General features: G+C 32.4%; 1 protein-coding gene across 2 annotated transcripts in view; it reads left to right on the top strand.

Annotated features, from left to right (window-relative positions):
- The window catches only part of LOC127736368 (protein ELYS-like), a 104,963-nt gene that overhangs the window by 59,709 nt on the left and 28,481 nt on the right, over window positions 1-16,773 (top strand). For both annotated transcript variants that reach the window (XM_052246876.1, XM_052246877.1), the window contains exons 18-27: window positions 1,004-1,144; window positions 5,189-5,293; window positions 7,133-7,232; window positions 8,443-8,563; window positions 9,525-9,638; window positions 10,975-11,076; window positions 12,830-13,020; window positions 14,836-14,930; window positions 15,958-16,139; window positions 16,345-16,492. In XM_052246876.1, the coding sequence (XP_052102836.1) occupies window positions 1,004-1,144; window positions 5,189-5,293; window positions 7,133-7,232; window positions 8,443-8,563; window positions 9,525-9,638; window positions 10,975-11,076; window positions 12,830-13,020; window positions 14,836-14,930; window positions 15,958-16,139; window positions 16,345-16,492 (1,299 nt within the window). The remainder of the gene's footprint in view (window positions 1-1,003; window positions 1,145-5,188; window positions 5,294-7,132; window positions 7,233-8,442; window positions 8,564-9,524; window positions 9,639-10,974; window positions 11,077-12,829; window positions 13,021-14,835; window positions 14,931-15,957; window positions 16,140-16,344; window positions 16,493-16,773) is intronic.

The raw sequence follows: 16,773 nt of genomic DNA on the forward strand, positions 1-16,773 counted from the left end.
TTGACGGGACGTATTTTGGTATACAAATGTCCGGTGTCCATCCGTCCGGCGTAAACATGTCACACCGTACGTGCCGTAACTTGAGAATGACTAACCAAATTTCATGAAACTTAATATAGTTGTTTCTTATGATGGTCAAACGATCTGTATACTTTTTGGTGAAAATAAGATTAAAACTTTTTGAGTTACGGGACTAAGTAACTAAAACAGGTGTGTGTTTTTTTTTCATATGTTGCGCCGTATCTCAAAAACAATTTATGATTATTGCTTAAAACTTTACACACTTCTTAGTTATATTAATCTTAAGATCTGTATACTTTTTGGTGATGATTCAAAATTTTATTTTAGAGATATTGAGTGTTTTGTTAAAAAAGGGGGAGGGGTTTTTCACATGTCGCGTTGTATCTCAAAAACAGTTTATGATTATTGCTTAAAACTTTACACACTTCTTAGTTATATTAACCTTAAGATCTGTATACTTTTTGGTGATGATTCAAAATTTTATTTTTGAGTTATTGAGTATTTTGTAAAAAAAGGGGGAGGGGTTTTTCACATGTCGCGCTGTATCTCAAAAAACCATTTATGATTATTGCTTAAAATTTTACACACTTATTAGTTATATTCTAAAGATCTGTATACTTTTTGGTTTTGATTCAAAATTTTATTTTTGAGATATTGATTTTTTTTTTTTTTAAAGGGGGGGGTTTCACATGTTGTGCCGTATCTCAAAAAAGATTTATGATTATTGCTTAAAATTTTACACACTTCTTAGTTACATTAATCTTAAGATCTGTATACTTTTTGATTTTGATTCTAAATTTTATTTTAGAGATATTGAGTTTTTAGTAAAAAAAAAAGGGGGTTTTCGCATGTCACGCCGTATGTCAGAAACTATTTATGCTTATTGCATAAAAATTCACACACAAGACGACGGGCATATCATGCGCTCATGGCGCAGCTGTTTATTGAAATCATGGTTTATTATTGGTTTCTATTATTACAGGTTCACCTTTGTATGATTGGTCAGTGGTTGTTTTAGATGCCAGATCAATGCTGACATTACATCATGCGTATCAGAAACTGTCTCATCTCGCAGCAATTTTTAGACATCTGCTAAATCAAGGATTATCAACCACTGAGCAAGGTAAATTCAAAGAATTTAAATAAATGAAAGACTGTTCACTTCACATATAAATACAACTAAAAAATCAAAATGGGACATATAGTGGTTCATTCAAATTTTTTATCCTCAAAAATAGATTTGTATTTACTGCAAATTAGCAAATAACTGTATTGTATTTTAAGCTTGGCATATGTAAAAGGTAGGTTTTACTGTCACAAATGGAGTTTATGTAGCAGAGCTTTGTAAAAGGATAATTGCTATGGTAAAACCAATTTTTACAGAGGCCAAGCTTATCTCCATTCTATTTCAAAACTAACATATATTCATTTTAATGCCCGTTTCGGAGTAAAAATCACACAAACTGAAAATTCTGCGAAACATTGTTCTTGTCTTTGAAACCTTACAAATATGACGTCATTGATACAATTCTCATGTCCTCACCAGACATTTGTTGGCTTTATGAGCGCTTCTTAACAAAATTAACTAGATTTGATAAAAAGAATAATTTCAGGTGAGACATCTGCTTATTTTGTTTACTTTTGAAGAAATAACATACCAATGAATTCTTGAATTCAAAATGACAGATCTTCTTTAATAGTTACAGACTGGTAGATTATAGAATCTACCCCCTCAAATATATGATGTTGACTAATTAAAATAATTTTGTTATAATCATCCTTCCTAATGAGAGGTATCCTGTTTTACCCATGTCTGTCCCTCTGTCCCCTGAAATTATTGTCTGTCCCTCTGTCCCCTGAAATTATTGTCACATTTTTCTAAGGAACTATAAATCATTTCTTCCTGAAAGTTGGTATCAAGCTTTATATGAGCATGTTATACTGAGTGTAGTACCTTTTTATAACAAATTCATTTTGGAAAAAGGGTACATACCAAATTGTTTAAGAGGGAAATAGACATTGAAAATGCATTTACACACAAAATATAGCTAAGAACTTTATCTACTTTTAAGGCTGTCAACATAATATAAAACAAATTGGACAGACAAAATGTCTTAATTTGCATATTTCGAATTTTAAATAGTGGTTCTAGTTACAATATTACAAAGTCCAATTTTTATACGACCGCAAAAAAATTTTATGGTCGTATATTGGTATGACGTTGGCGTCGTCGTCGTCGTCCGGCGTCGTCGTCCGGCGTCGTCGTCCGAATACACATTGGTTTTCACACTCTAACTTTAGTTTAAGTGAATGGATCTTTTTGAAATTTGACCATAAGGTTAAATACCACAAAAGGAAGGTTGGGATTGATTTTGGGGGTTATGGTACCAACAGTTAAGGAATTAGGGGCCAAAAAGGGGCCAAAAATAAGCATTTTCTAGTTTCCATACAATAACTGTGGAACGGTGTATGGATCTCTTTGAAATTATACTACAAGTTTCCATACCACAAAGGGATGGTTAGGATTTGCTTTGGGGGGTTATGGCTCAAACCGTTTAGGAATTAGGGGCAAAAAAGGGGGAAAAACAAGGTTGTCCTGGTTAATGGACAAATACTTAAGTACAAAACATAATTTAAAGCAGTGTAAGGGAGATAAATCAAATACATCATTGAAATTATCTCCCTTACACTGCTTTTAAATTATGTATAAAGTAATGGTTAATGAACAATAAAGATAATTTAAAACAGTGTAAGGGAGGTAATCCAAAAACAACGTTTTGGTTACTTCCCTTACACTGCTTTTAAATTATGTTTAAAGAAATGCATATTTATAAAGGAAGACCAGTAAAAATAGCTGCAAATGTTGCATCTTTTTTTTTTACAAAAAAATCCATATGAAAGATTTGACACTATATTTTTAATTCTATTATAAAATAGATTAAGTTAGCACTATGGTAAATTTAAATGGGTAATTATGGTTGCCAACTCCATTGGAAATTTGAATTGAGATTATGACCATATCTTGAGGGAAAGAATTTTTTGGGGGAAAAAAAGGGGGGGGGGGGGGGATAAAAAGAAATTGTCGGGGGTCAATTTTTTTCTCATTTCAGATTTCAGAAATTAAAAAGAATTATTCTTCAAATATTATTTTTTTTTCAAATTTCAAATATTGAAAAATTTCAAGAAGTAATCTTTAATTGCACAGTATGGCGCATTAGATTTGTAAAATCTTTGATCACATTTATTTATTTGTTATGCCGAATCTAACAGTGTATTTAGATTTTTAATTTTGGGTCCAGTTTTCAAATTGGTCTACATTAAGGTCCAAAGGGTCCAAAATTAAACTTTGTTTGATTTTAGCAAAAATTGAATATATGAGGTTCTTTGATATGCTGAATCTAAACATGTATTTAGATTTTTGATTTTTGGCCCAGTTTTCAAGTTGGTCCAAATTGGGGTCCAAAATTAAACTTTGTTTGATTTCAACAAAAATTGAATAAATGGGGTTCTTTGATATGCTGAATCTAACCATGTATTTAGATTTTTTATTTGTGGACCCCGTTATCAAATTGGTTCATATTGAGGTCAAAAGGGTCCAAAATTAAACTTTGTTTGATTTCATCTAAAATTGAATTATTGAGGTTCTTTGATATTCCAAATCTAACCGTGTATTTAGATTTTTAATTTTGGGTCCTGTTTTTTAAATTGGTCTACATTAAGGTCCAAAGGGTCCAAAATTAAACTTTGTTTGATTTTAACAAAAATTGAATTCTTGGGGTTCTTTGATATGCTGAATCTAAACATGTGTTTAGATTTTTGATTATGGGCCCAGTTTTCAAGTTGGTCCAAGATAGGGTCCAGTATTTAAACTTTGTTTGATTTCAACAAAAATTGAATATATGGGGTTCTTTGATATGCTGAATCTAAACATGTATTTAGATTTTTGATTATGGGCCCAGTTTTCAAGTTGGTCCAAATTGGGGTCCAAAATTAAACTTTGTTTGATTTCAACAAAAATTGAATGTATGAGGTTCTTTGATATGCTGAATCTAACCATGTATTTAGATTTTTTATTTGTAGGCCCAGCTATCAAATTGGTTCATATTGAGGTCAAAAGGGTCCAAAATTAAACTTTGTTTGATTTCATCAAAAATTGAATTATTGGGGTTCTTTGATATGCCAAATCTAACCGTGTTTTTAGATGTTTAATTTGGGTCCCGTTTTTTAAATTGGTCTTCATTGAGGTCCAAAGGGTCCAAAATTAAACTTAGTTTGATTTTAACAAAAATTGAATTCTTGGGGTTCTTTGATATGCTGAATCTAAACATGTGTTTAGATTTTTGATTATGGGCCCAGTTTTCAAGTTGGTCCAAGTTGGGGTCCAAAATTAAACTTTTTTTGATTTCAACAAAAATTGAATATATGGGGTTCTTTGATATGCTGAATCTAACCATGAATTTGGATTTTTTATTTGTGGGCCCCGCTATCAAATTGGTTCAAATTGAGGTCAAAAGGGTCCAAAATTAAACTTTGTTTGATTTCATCAAAAATTGAATTATTGGGGTTCTTTGATATTCCAAATCTAACTGTGTAATTAGATTTTTAATTTTAAGTCCCGTTTTTTAAATTGGTCTACATTAAGGTCCAAAGGGTCCAAAATTGAACTTAGTTTGATTTTAGCAAAAATTGAATTCTTGGGGTTCTTTGATATGCTGAATCTAAACATGTGTTTAGATTTTTGATTATGGGCCCCGTTTTCAAGTTTGTACAAGTTGGTGTCCAAAATTAAACTTTGTTTGATTTTAACAAAAATTGAATATATGGGGTTCTTTGATATGCTGAATCTAGCCATGTATTTTGATTTTGGACATTGGACCATAATAGGTAAATTAAAAAAAATAAAGTTCTTAGACCACATTCTTTCTGTGTCAGAAACCTATGCTGTGTCAAATATTTAATAACAATCCAAATTCAGAGCTGTATCAAGCTTGAATGTTGTGTCCATACTTGCCCCAACTGTTCAGGGTTCGACCTCTGCGGTCGTATCAAGCTGCGCCCCAGCGAAGCATTTTATTAGGACTAAAATTTGCCCTAACCCGACTCGTTTACTTTTACTAATTTTCTTCATTGTGTGAAATGACATTTTTATAATTTTAATTTTTGATAGGTTTTATACAGTTACAGAGCAAGTTGAGTGTGGTTCTGTATATCAGTCAGCATTTGAAGGTAGTGATGTGGTTTGTCAGAGCAGGACTTTTACCAGAACATGATGGTATGAGGTTTCTTTATAATGTAATTTCAGAAATTTTTGCAATATCTATACCATTGAGATAATTGGGATGGAATAGGCTGAATAAATGTAAAAACTTTTAAAGGAGAAGGTCTTGTAAGGGCTTATTGTGGCCTAAAATTTGAAGTACATCTGATGAAAGATTTTTGACATTTTTTAAACACTTAAGTGTCTTCTTCAGTCGATTCAATTAGTTTATGTAAAAGAGTTGAACTGAGTTGGTCATTAAAGACACCTAAATTCAAGCTTAAATATGAAAAATCTATCAAATATGCCACAAAACGTCACTTTTTAGATCATTTTTGTCAAAATGGAAGTGGCCGCATTTGTGTTCAGTCTCAACCTTTATATATGTTATGTATCATCATCAAATACAACATATATTTAAATATTAAAACCAAACACAAGTGCAGCCACTTCCATTTTAGACAAAAAACGTTGCTAAAATTGTGAAGATTTCAGTAATTTTGCATGAATTAATGATGCTAGTACCTGATGCATTTGCATTGTATTGTCAAAAACAGCCCATATTATGTAACAAAAGTATTCAACTTCCCAATAAATAGCTAAAAGTTTACATTTTTAACAAATTTTTTAAATGCTGTATTTTGGGGCAAAAAAGGGGTCTTACCAGGCCTACTCCTTCTTATTGAGCCTGTGAGACAGTAATCCTACATTCCATTGCCAGCTTCAACATTTAGGTTGAGATTGTGGTTAAATCTAATGGAAAACTGATTTGAGACTTAAGCAAAACTTGCCTTTTACTTTATTTTAAAGTAAGATCAACCTAAAATATGAATAAAAGAAGATGTTAAGTTTACGACAATAAGACAGTAGTGGGCAAATTACTGTCTTCAACAGTAGACAGGTGTCTATACAATATATGATAAACACTAAATTGTCCTGAGTCCATAAAAGTTGTAAATGAACATCATATACTCCAAATAAGAAAGAAAAAGATCAACCACATGCAGTGACTGCAGTTTAAGGAATAACTGTACTGTAGTTGAAGAGTTGCCACCGTCAATTGGCGATTTGACGGTCGCAAATGCAGTTTTACTGGCGACGCGTAGAGGAGACAGTAAAACGGTTATTTGCGACCGTCAAATCAAAATTGACGGTGGCAACTCTTCAACTACAGTACTGTTATTCCGATTCTAATGCATTTCAAAAAGAAATAATACGTTAAAGCTTGAAAAAATGTATAAATTTGAAATTTGATAAAATTCCGCGAAACTTCATGAATGATTTTGGCGCAAAGACGTCATGGCTAAACATGACGTCATACAAATGAAAAATTACAAATTGAAGGTTATTTCGTTACTTCTACGATTCAAATTTGGATAAAATCACATCAAAACGGCGATTTTGAGGTAGGTGTTGTTTTATTTTCGATAATATTGTAGTAATCGAACATTTGTTGATCCATGAATTCAAAATGGCGGGTCGCTCCTTAGTTATGACTGGTGAACTGTGGATTTGACGGTAACTTTTAGCCAATGAAAAAAACTGTTACATAAAAATTGCATTAGAATTATTTTTGTGTATACTGTGGATTCATTATTATTTGTGGGATATTAGTTTTAGAGGATTTCATGGGTATAATTATATGAACCATGAATGTAAATGTTCAACATAATACAAATTGCTTACAGGTCTGTATGTAGACTTAAATAAAACCTTGAAATCAAGTATCGATGGAAATACATTTTTTCTAAGTCCATGAAATTTGGTATAGATGAAAATAAATAAATCCACAATGCTTTTAAAGGTTTTGTATGATGGATAATCTCTATTCTTCAAACTTTTGTTGTTTTATAGAGTTAAATGAGCATTTACTGCCAGGGCAATACAGCTACCCAGCAGCTAATTTGGTGCAGGCCTTTGAACATCGGAGACAGGAACTCCAGAAACTACACCAGTAAGTGCTTAGATTAACTTATCTTGCCCATTTTGAACCATTTGAATAATTGCCATCACTTTGCATGTTTTTTGGGCAATGTGAACCATTCCCATCATATCACAAGCATTTTAAGCATTGTTAAAGTATGCCATTGATATTAGAATAAGAAGCTGTGGTATGGTTGTCTTTGAAGACAACTATCAACCAGAGACCAAATGTCTCATTGATATTAGCAACTGAAATTCAAACGAGAAAAAAAAGCAATGGCCTGATTATTGTACAAAACAATAAATGAATAAACAATTAACAAATATGTTTGTATTTTGGGCCATAAAACTATACCTGTAATTTGTCATGAAGCTTGACAGTGATGACTTGATATTTTTAAGGTTTTTTATGCCCCCGCCGCTAGGCTTCGGGGGCATTAAGTGTTACCTTGTCTGTCCCGTCCATAGGTCCCCAAAATTGGTTTCCCTCCTCTAACTTTAGTTTGCCTCAACCAAATGTTATGAAACTTATACACAATACTTATAATCACAAAACGGAATCCTGCATCTGTATGTGACTCGTACATATTTACAAGCGGGGCATCTGTGGCCCATAGACACATTCTCCATTGAATTTACAGCTCTTTTCATAATGCTAGCAAGGCAAAGGTTTGTTTGGCTTGCTTGCTTTGTTTGTATCAATGTTTGCTCAAGCATTGTAATTAAGATTGACACCTGAAAACAACATAAAAAGGAGGATTTAAACTTGTATACATTATATTTAAATTTGATTGGACATTATCAAATAATCAAATTTACCTTTACACAGATTTAACTCCGCCTACTTATATTGTTTGCAGATGTCAATCTTAATTACAATGCTTGAGCAAACATTGATACAAACAAAGCAAGCAAGCCAAACAAACAAACCTTTGTCTTGCTAGCATTATGAAAAGAGCTGTAATATCACTCAGACTCCGTCTTCCAGTTTTCCTGCATATTGAACTAGGAGTTGGTGAATGCTTAGCACAATTGTGAAAGAATCTATTACTCTTGAATGAGGTCGATGCTGCTACGTTTTAAGGTTCTTTTTGATAAGAATTGTGTAAAATATCTCCTAACAAAATTTGAAGCTATTCCTGAACATCACAGTTGAGTTGTCATAGCTTTAAATTAATGGTTTATTATAGTCATACTTTTGAAAATAAATGTTGATAAATTTAAATCTACTGTATTTTCAGTGATATTGGTGAAACAGATTTACTACTAGTTGATGGCATGGTTAATAGCATGGGTCCTGCTGTGAGAGACTTGTGGATTAAGGAAGGTGGAAGTGGATTGTATCCACCACCAAGTTTACATGTAAGAACAGTTATTCAATCATTCATGGATGATCAGACTTGATTCAGAACAGGGCAAGAATTCAAAAAGAAAATCTTTTTTCAGTATTTTTCTGCTGGTCAGGTTTTTTAGTAACAACCTGATACTTTGGTAAGAGTTTTTTGATAGGTTGGTTTATGGACCAGTAGCCCAATGGGCAGGTTCAAAATTCCGTAAGATTTTATTTAGAACGAGTTTTGGATAAGCTGTTTCATCGTCATAGATGAAATATACCCATCTAAACGGGAACGACTGAAAAGTAAAGTAACAGAAATTAACCAAACAATTAGAGACTTCCTGCTTCATAGGTTGTAGGGGCCTCGGTGGCCGAGTTGTCTAAGTAGTTGAACTACTGTATCACTAGCCAGTCAACACTGAGGTTATGAGTTCGAATCCAGCACGTGGCAGATGCACTTGACTCCAAATAACGAAATAGCACTATAAATAGTGTTGAAAGTGGCGTTAAAAAAAAATTGTTTGTTCATTTGGATATCTAATGTGGGATGACCTTGTAAAAACTATGAAACCAATATCACAATCTTTCCCCATTGGATGGGTATATTTAGTTTAGGAAGTTATTTAAAACAGCCAATCAAAAATGTTAGGAACTAAAATTTCATGGAATGATGACAAAAAAGATATTACAAAAAAAAATTCCTGACTGACCAAGCCATAAAAAATCATCAAACCAACAAATTAAAAAACCCTGGCCTTACAACAGAAGTTAACAAAAAGTTTCATTATTTATTTTTCCATGATTGGTCCTTTTGCAACACTGTATGCATATATTTTTAGATATAAAAAAAATCTAGTTTAGTCTGTTGTAAAACGGGAAAATCTTCTCTTTCTTTGGTTTTCATTTATTAATCATTTCAATTTACTATGCTCATTTATATCAAAATTTAGGTGTTTTGGCTTGTAGACTTATTCAATAATATTACAGGCACTACTTAATGTATACCTTCTGGAAGGGATAGACTTAACAATGAAGAATGCTTTAGTGCTGTACTCTTTGTTAGACCTGGTGTCACTTGTGGACCCTATACAACATGAACAAGTAAGTCCAATGGGCCTTCAGTTCTTGGAGGAACAGAAATATCAATTAAGAATATTCTATAAAGTTGTTTTGTTATTTAGATCTTGGGTCACTTATGAACCCTACACAACATGTACATGTGTGTACAATTAAGTCCACTGGGTTCTTCAGGTGTTAAAGAAACCTATTTGAGAGTGAAACATGCCAGCTGTTGCACAGTTTGTTAAAATTTTAGACCTAATCAACCCTGCAAATATGAATAAGTATTCAAGTTCATTATTACCACTACTTTCTGAAGGGCGAGTTATATAGTGATAAAGGTGGGAGTCCATCCATTTGTTTTGTTTGTTTGTCTATTTGTCCTTCAGTCCCACTTTAGTATCCACAAATACTCCTGAACTGCCAGACAGTATTTTGTGCAAATTTCACAGAATTTTACTTAGATGATGTACATTTGTACTTTTGCACATTCTATTTCATACCTTCATCTGAATGATTTTTTGGTTTACTCTGGCATGACAGGGACTTTGTCATATCTGTGCAGTACTGTTTACATTTCATGTGTGAAACTTACCACCATCACTAAATAAACAATTTTGTAGAACCTACTTTTTAGCAGGTTTGCTTTAAGTTCAAAACTGGCTTATTGAAGTTATTCACCTGCTATTTTGGAAATGTTTTTAAAAAAATTCAGATTGGGAAGTTATTTTTCTGCGAAATTTACAAAAGTTGATGCCAATTTTGTGTTATCATCTCCTACAGTTTTCAAATTCAGATCCTGGAATCTTTACAAAGATTGCACACATATTATGCTATGCACTTGATTATTGAATTTTCACCTATTTCACCACACTTTGGAACTTAGTACTTTTTCTGTGAAGTTTTCAAGAAACTATACTTTTTTTTTTAATCACCTCTCCCTCCAAATTTCAACCCAGATGCCTAAAACTTCACAAAAAGTTTTCACACCTGTTGAAAATATTGACCTCCCATTATGGACTTGTTAAAAAAAACTTGCAGTTCAAGGTAAGTTATAGAAATATACTATTACTAAACAATAATTAGGAAAGGTGAAAAGTTTTATAGCCCTATGAGACTGTGCCAACTATAAACAGTGCCATTATATCCTGCAAACAATTCACGGATCTTTCCTATTCATGTTATATTATTCTGTAAAATCAGAATTAAATACCAAGTATTATTCTAAGTAACATTACTATTATTGTTGTATTTATGTCCAGCCTCTGAGAACTAAACATGGAAATATGATAGTTCGAGGGGAGCATGACGCTCTATGAACACATATTCTTATATCTTTATTTAGTTAGTCATTTGCAAATAATTATCTTTATTTTAGTTTTCTCAGAAGATTAGTAAGTTTACTAAGTCACAGTGTATCCCGATATCTGTAGTCAAACTAGTTCAAGGATTTTGGCTGTTGGATCATAAAGACTTTGAGGTAAGGAAGACTGGAAAGAGATCTTTTAAATATACTCTAATTTTTGACAACATTCAACATTTTATTGGCAAAGTGGATCCCTTCATCTTTGAAATGATAGCGTTGTACAAGCATCTGTATTCTGAAAAAAATATTTCACCCAACCTACAAAAAGACTTGCTAAGGATTTATTTTTGCTAATTTCGTGATTAAAATAAAATAGTTGAAATATTACCTTGAGAACAAAAAAAAAGTCTGTGTATCCCAATGTCAGTTGTCAAACTAGTTCAAGGATTTTGACTATTGGATCATAAAGACTTTTTTAGATAAGGAAGACAAGAGTGCTAGGGAACAGTCTCGATTTATATCATTTCAATTACCTGATTTTGGTCATCACTCAGTATTTTATTGGCAAACTGGATCCCTGCGTCCTTAAACTGATAAGGTCATTGTACAAGCATCTCTGATTTTTTAAATAGATTATTTACCTAACCTACAAAAATACTTGAAAAGTGGGAAATTCTTGGTGAGGGGTTTATTTTGCTAATTTTGCAACGAAGATAAAATAGCTAAAATCTTACCTTGCGTACATGTATTTTTAAAGAAGATTATAATCTAGGACAAAAAAAGGCAAACAAATAAATCTTGTCTATAGGTTTGCACTAGAAATTGTAAAATTTAAACTTCTAGAATAAACCACTTTACCTTATGTTGGTTATATTGTTCAATATTCAAAGCAAGGATATGGAAATTATTCTGATTAAGATATTCAATTGTTTGCACAAATCACTGAATACAACAGTCACACAAATGCCTGAAAGCAAATACTTTAATGTAATGATAATGATTAGAATTAAGACACTAAATTACCTCCATGATGGTTAATGAATTAAAAAAAAATATTTAAAAAAATTTATGTAACGAGCAGTTGTCACTTGATAGTATTAAGCACAACTGAATGTCTCAGAATGAAAGGGATGTGAATGTGACGACAGTAGAAGTGTTAGCTATGTGTACAAAGCTTATCAACTTAGGAGATAGAAGAGCTGGATAATTCTTATTTATTATATAATTGTCTTATGGTGAAAAATTTTTGTCTGGCATATATCTGTTGTATTTAACCCTTTTTTCATGAATGAACGAAAGCATAAAAACTGCCTAGTTAAAACAAGAGTGCACATACTGAGTTCTCTCTGTTAAGCCAGTCTGTGCCAAAAAAACATTGACCATAGAATCATGAAAATGAGATCAAGGTCAGATGAACCCCGTCAGATAGTCATGTACAACTTACAATCATTCCATCTATCAATATAAAAATAAGAAGATGTGGTACCAGAGACCAAATGATATAGAAGTAAGCATCTAAAGATCACTGTACAGCCTTCAACAATGAGCAAAACCTATACTGAATTGCATATTTGACCTATTACTTAGGTATCCACTCTTGTCAGTAAACATGCGAGACATTTCAGCGTGAGCACTCTTGTCAGTAAACATGCGATACATTTCAGCGTGTGCACTCTTGTCAGTAAACATGCGATACTTTTCAGCGTGTGCACTCTTGTCAGTAAACATGCAAGACATTTCAGCGTGTGCACTCTTTTCAGTAAACATGCGAGACATTTCAGCATGTGCACAATTTTGTCAGTAAACATGCGAGACATTTCAGCTTGTGCATTCTTGTTTTAATTTGCATTATTGTGCACTGTAAGTCCTTACAACTCTTCTATACAATTTTCAAGCTAGTCAATATTTTCTTGTTATGCTGCTTCAGGAATCCATGGTTGTTATGCTTGACCCTTTAGTGACCAGGAGCTTGGGTGAATGGCAACATTATAGAATCATAAGGTCTTTATTATACCAAGGAGACTGCAAAATGGCATTGCGATATATTACTTATAAGCAATCACCATTATCATCACCAGAGGAAGTCAAAATAAAACTGACAGTATTGTTAGCTAACGGGTAAGTCAATATTCATGTTTATGTGACAGTTCCCTGTCTGGAATCTTGTCAGACAATTATATCTTTATTTGGACAATTGATCTGTTGAGTGTTGTAATATAAAAAAAAAACATTTTGCTAAATGCAAAAATCAGTTTCTCCAAATATTTGGCTATTTAACCTTTTCTGGGTCCATTGTTTAAACAAAATTTAATCGTGTGTGGTTGCTGATGATCTCAGTAGATGATTGGTTAATTGTAAAGGTCATAATCTATAACAGCTCTCAAGATGATGAAACATATTTTGGAGAAAATGACAACTTTATAGAAACTTTTACTAAGCAGAAATAGTTCCATCTTCAGAAATGGTTTGTTTACTATTACATATGAAGATATATTTCAAATACAATGTTCTTGATTAAAATGGTATTTTATTAATGTTTGCTTTCATTTGAGATTCCTGAATGAAGTGTTTGCACATCAATTTCATAAATGTAGACATAAAAAATATGCAGGAATGTGGAGGCACTCGAATGGGATTTTGGTTTATCAAATATGAAAATTTATTTGATAATCATTAGAGAAACAGATTCTTACAAAGTTACTCCTGGATTATTGGATAAATCTGATAATCCACTGCATGCACTGGTATCATTGTAAGAATCTATGTGCATATCACTATTACTTACTTGCAAAGATGAAGTAAATGGTCCTTAACTTATATGAAATACTAGTTTCGTTATCATTTCTCAGACTTTTTAAAATTACAAGCCTTCATTATTGGAAAAAAATAAAAATTACAATTTATAAATTTTATGCGTCCTAAGAGCTTTTCTGGATCAGCATTCACAATGAACGCTCAGAGCCAAAATATTTAAAAGCCAAAGATGTACAAGTATAAAAACAGGTGAAGAGTAATATGAACAAAAGGGACCTAAAAATAATAGCCAAATTCATCTATGGTCAACTGGCCTGAGGGACTTGGTCATTTGAGTTTTAGACCTATAAAAAAAACAAACTTGCATATCTTTTTTATGCCATGCTTACAAAAGTAGCTGTCAACTAAAATACTATCTTAGAGAAATGAACATACATCAAATAGACATCCAACTATTAAAGGGCCTTGGTTGTTGAATGGTATAAGTAGTATCACTAGCCTGTCAACTCTGAGGTTGTGAGTTTGAATCCTGCATGTGGCAGGTGCGTATGACTCCAATCTTAATTGACTTGGATTGTCAGTTTTTCCTGACTAAGATTGTGGTTCTGTCCAGGCACTCCAGCATATTCAAATAAAAAAAAAAACTTACCCCCACAGTAAAGAATAGTGCTTTAAGGATGTTTGCTACTCTGTTTCAAAATAAAAAGCTTTTTAAAAGACTGTTATAAATTGATAGTATATAAATGAAGGAACTAAAAACGCAGAAAAACATGTGCTTGTTTTCAAAATATAGGCCATTGAAAATTTGGCAGGAAATGATTCTCTCTAGATTTTACATACATTTAACAGCACCTTTTTTCTTTCAAAAACAATGAAAAAATAACAAGGATTTTATTATAAGATTTTCAAATCTGGCTTTTTAAACTATATGTAATAAAATTATGAAAAGAAAAGTAGGGATTAGCTGGCAAAATGTTTAATGGCAACCAGAGGATTCCGAATATGTGGCAAAAAAATCAAAAACAAGAGGACCGAACATCCTTAAGTAGCGTTAACCAGCAACAGACAATCAATCAATCCAACCATTATTGACCCACAACCTATGTCCATAAATATAACTCCACTTCTTTCCCTCCCACATTCATTTTAATGGAATAGCCTTTAATATTTTTTTTCCAGATTAACAGCTGAGGCTCTAGAGTACCAGAGAACATACAGAGATGAAGATAATATGGAAGATATGTTACAACACCTGTTTCAAGGATGTCAACAAAGTAATTCCTGTTTCTATGGTCACACCAATTTGATTTGAATTTCAAATCTGGCTCAGCGTTTCTGTCTAGTACAAATTAGGGTTTATATCCCTATCACATTAACATGTTCTGGTCCTGAGTATACATTTAATTTGCTACTGGACATTTGACAACCAACCATAATCATCAGTTTTAATCCTAAAAAAGATACCTTAAGAAATACTGCGGCATTTATTGATGGTAAATTCTAAACAACTTTCAAAAATGCTAGATAAATTAAGGGTTGTTTCATCACACAATTCTCCAGCATTACTGAATAGAATGACTTTATATTTGATAAACAGATTGGCAGTGATGTGTTGTAACGTTTGAGCGCCTTTCAGGTCAGTCACACACCTATTTCCTGTTTACTAGTACTTTAAAGTATGAGTGGCAATACGCTTAGCAAGACACAGTGTGATTTCTTATTGCTCCAGAAAATGATTTACTGCGGATTTAACAATTTACATGGAATACCAATTTTCGTGCTTAAAGGTAAACGACAAATTTGAATGTTCAAAGACGAACATATTTACTGTAAGGTTTGTATACAGACTTTGGCAAAAACCACAAAATAAAATATCCATGAAAATTCAATTTTGCCTCAATCCACGAAATTTGGTATCCACGAAAATAGATGAATCCATGTAGTATGATGAAAATTGAATTTGAAGTATGTGGCTACCTACATGTATATATATTTAGAGACAAGTTAGAAATTTTATCTCAAAAAACAAGTGTTGAATTGTTGGATTACCTTATCTTCTTTAGTGTGGACATCTTTTGTTTTCATGATAATAATAAAATCCACATGTTGAGAACAAAATTCATGTTTGAAATTTATTGGAGGCCTTGAAGTGGATAAATGTTAACGACTTGCTGAATGTAAAAGGTAGTGTAAAGGTTTACTCCTGTTTGATGTATCAAAGATTTTTTTATGAAACAACTTTTTATTAATCGTTTAACACCAGCAGTGCATTTAATAGTTTTGTATTTACTTTTTTTACAGCTAAAACTATGGATCAGCTACTGCAGCTGCCGCTGACAGAAAATGAGGAACGTCAGCTGATTAGATATCTTACTGATAGTAAAGAACCACACTCCCTAGAACTACTGGTTTTACACTACCTACAGAGGGCTAGATATGTAGAGGCCATACAACTCAACGAGAAGTTAAAACATGCAGTAATTGTAAGTCAATAAAAATAGTCTTTTTAAAATATTTTGTCTCTACCATACCTAATTTTAGAATTTGACCATCTGTACTGAAATCTATTTATATGCATTCATATAGTTCAAAGTGCATTAATAAGGTGAGATAAAAGGTATGGAGCACAACAATACCTCAATCATGAAGGAATAAACTGTTAATCTTGACTTTGTATTTTGATTTCAGTTTGAGCCAGCGTCCAAAGCTCGTGAGAGAGCATCAGCGAGAAACGCCATGGTAGATGGTTTCCTTTCTGTTCTTTCTGCAGTGCAGAGAAAAATGGTGTTTGAAAATCAAAGTATACCAAAGAAAAAAACTGCCAAACTAAGAGAAGGTATGTAGTATGGAATAAACTTCAAATTGATGAAAGTTTGTTGTTGGTATTTATCAGCATTTTCAGCATCCTTTGCTATATCGTGGCGGCCAGTATTTATTGATGGAGAAGGCTTGAGTAAATAACTGTCAAAATACAATCTGACAGAATATCATAATATCAAGAATGGTGTTTATTCCCCTTAGAAATTACATGGCTAACAGACTATTTTCAAAGATTTCTCCTTTGTTGTTCATTAGATAACAATCATTGAAGGGGAGAAGTCGAGGAATTAAATACAA

The sequence above is a fragment of the Mytilus californianus genome, unplaced genomic scaffold (genome assembly GCF_021869535.1).
Source record: "Mytilus californianus isolate M0D057914Y unplaced genomic scaffold, xbMytCali1.0.p SCAF_30, whole genome shotgun sequence".
NCBI classification, from domain to species: domain Eukaryota; kingdom Metazoa; phylum Mollusca; class Bivalvia; order Mytilida; family Mytilidae; genus Mytilus; species Mytilus californianus.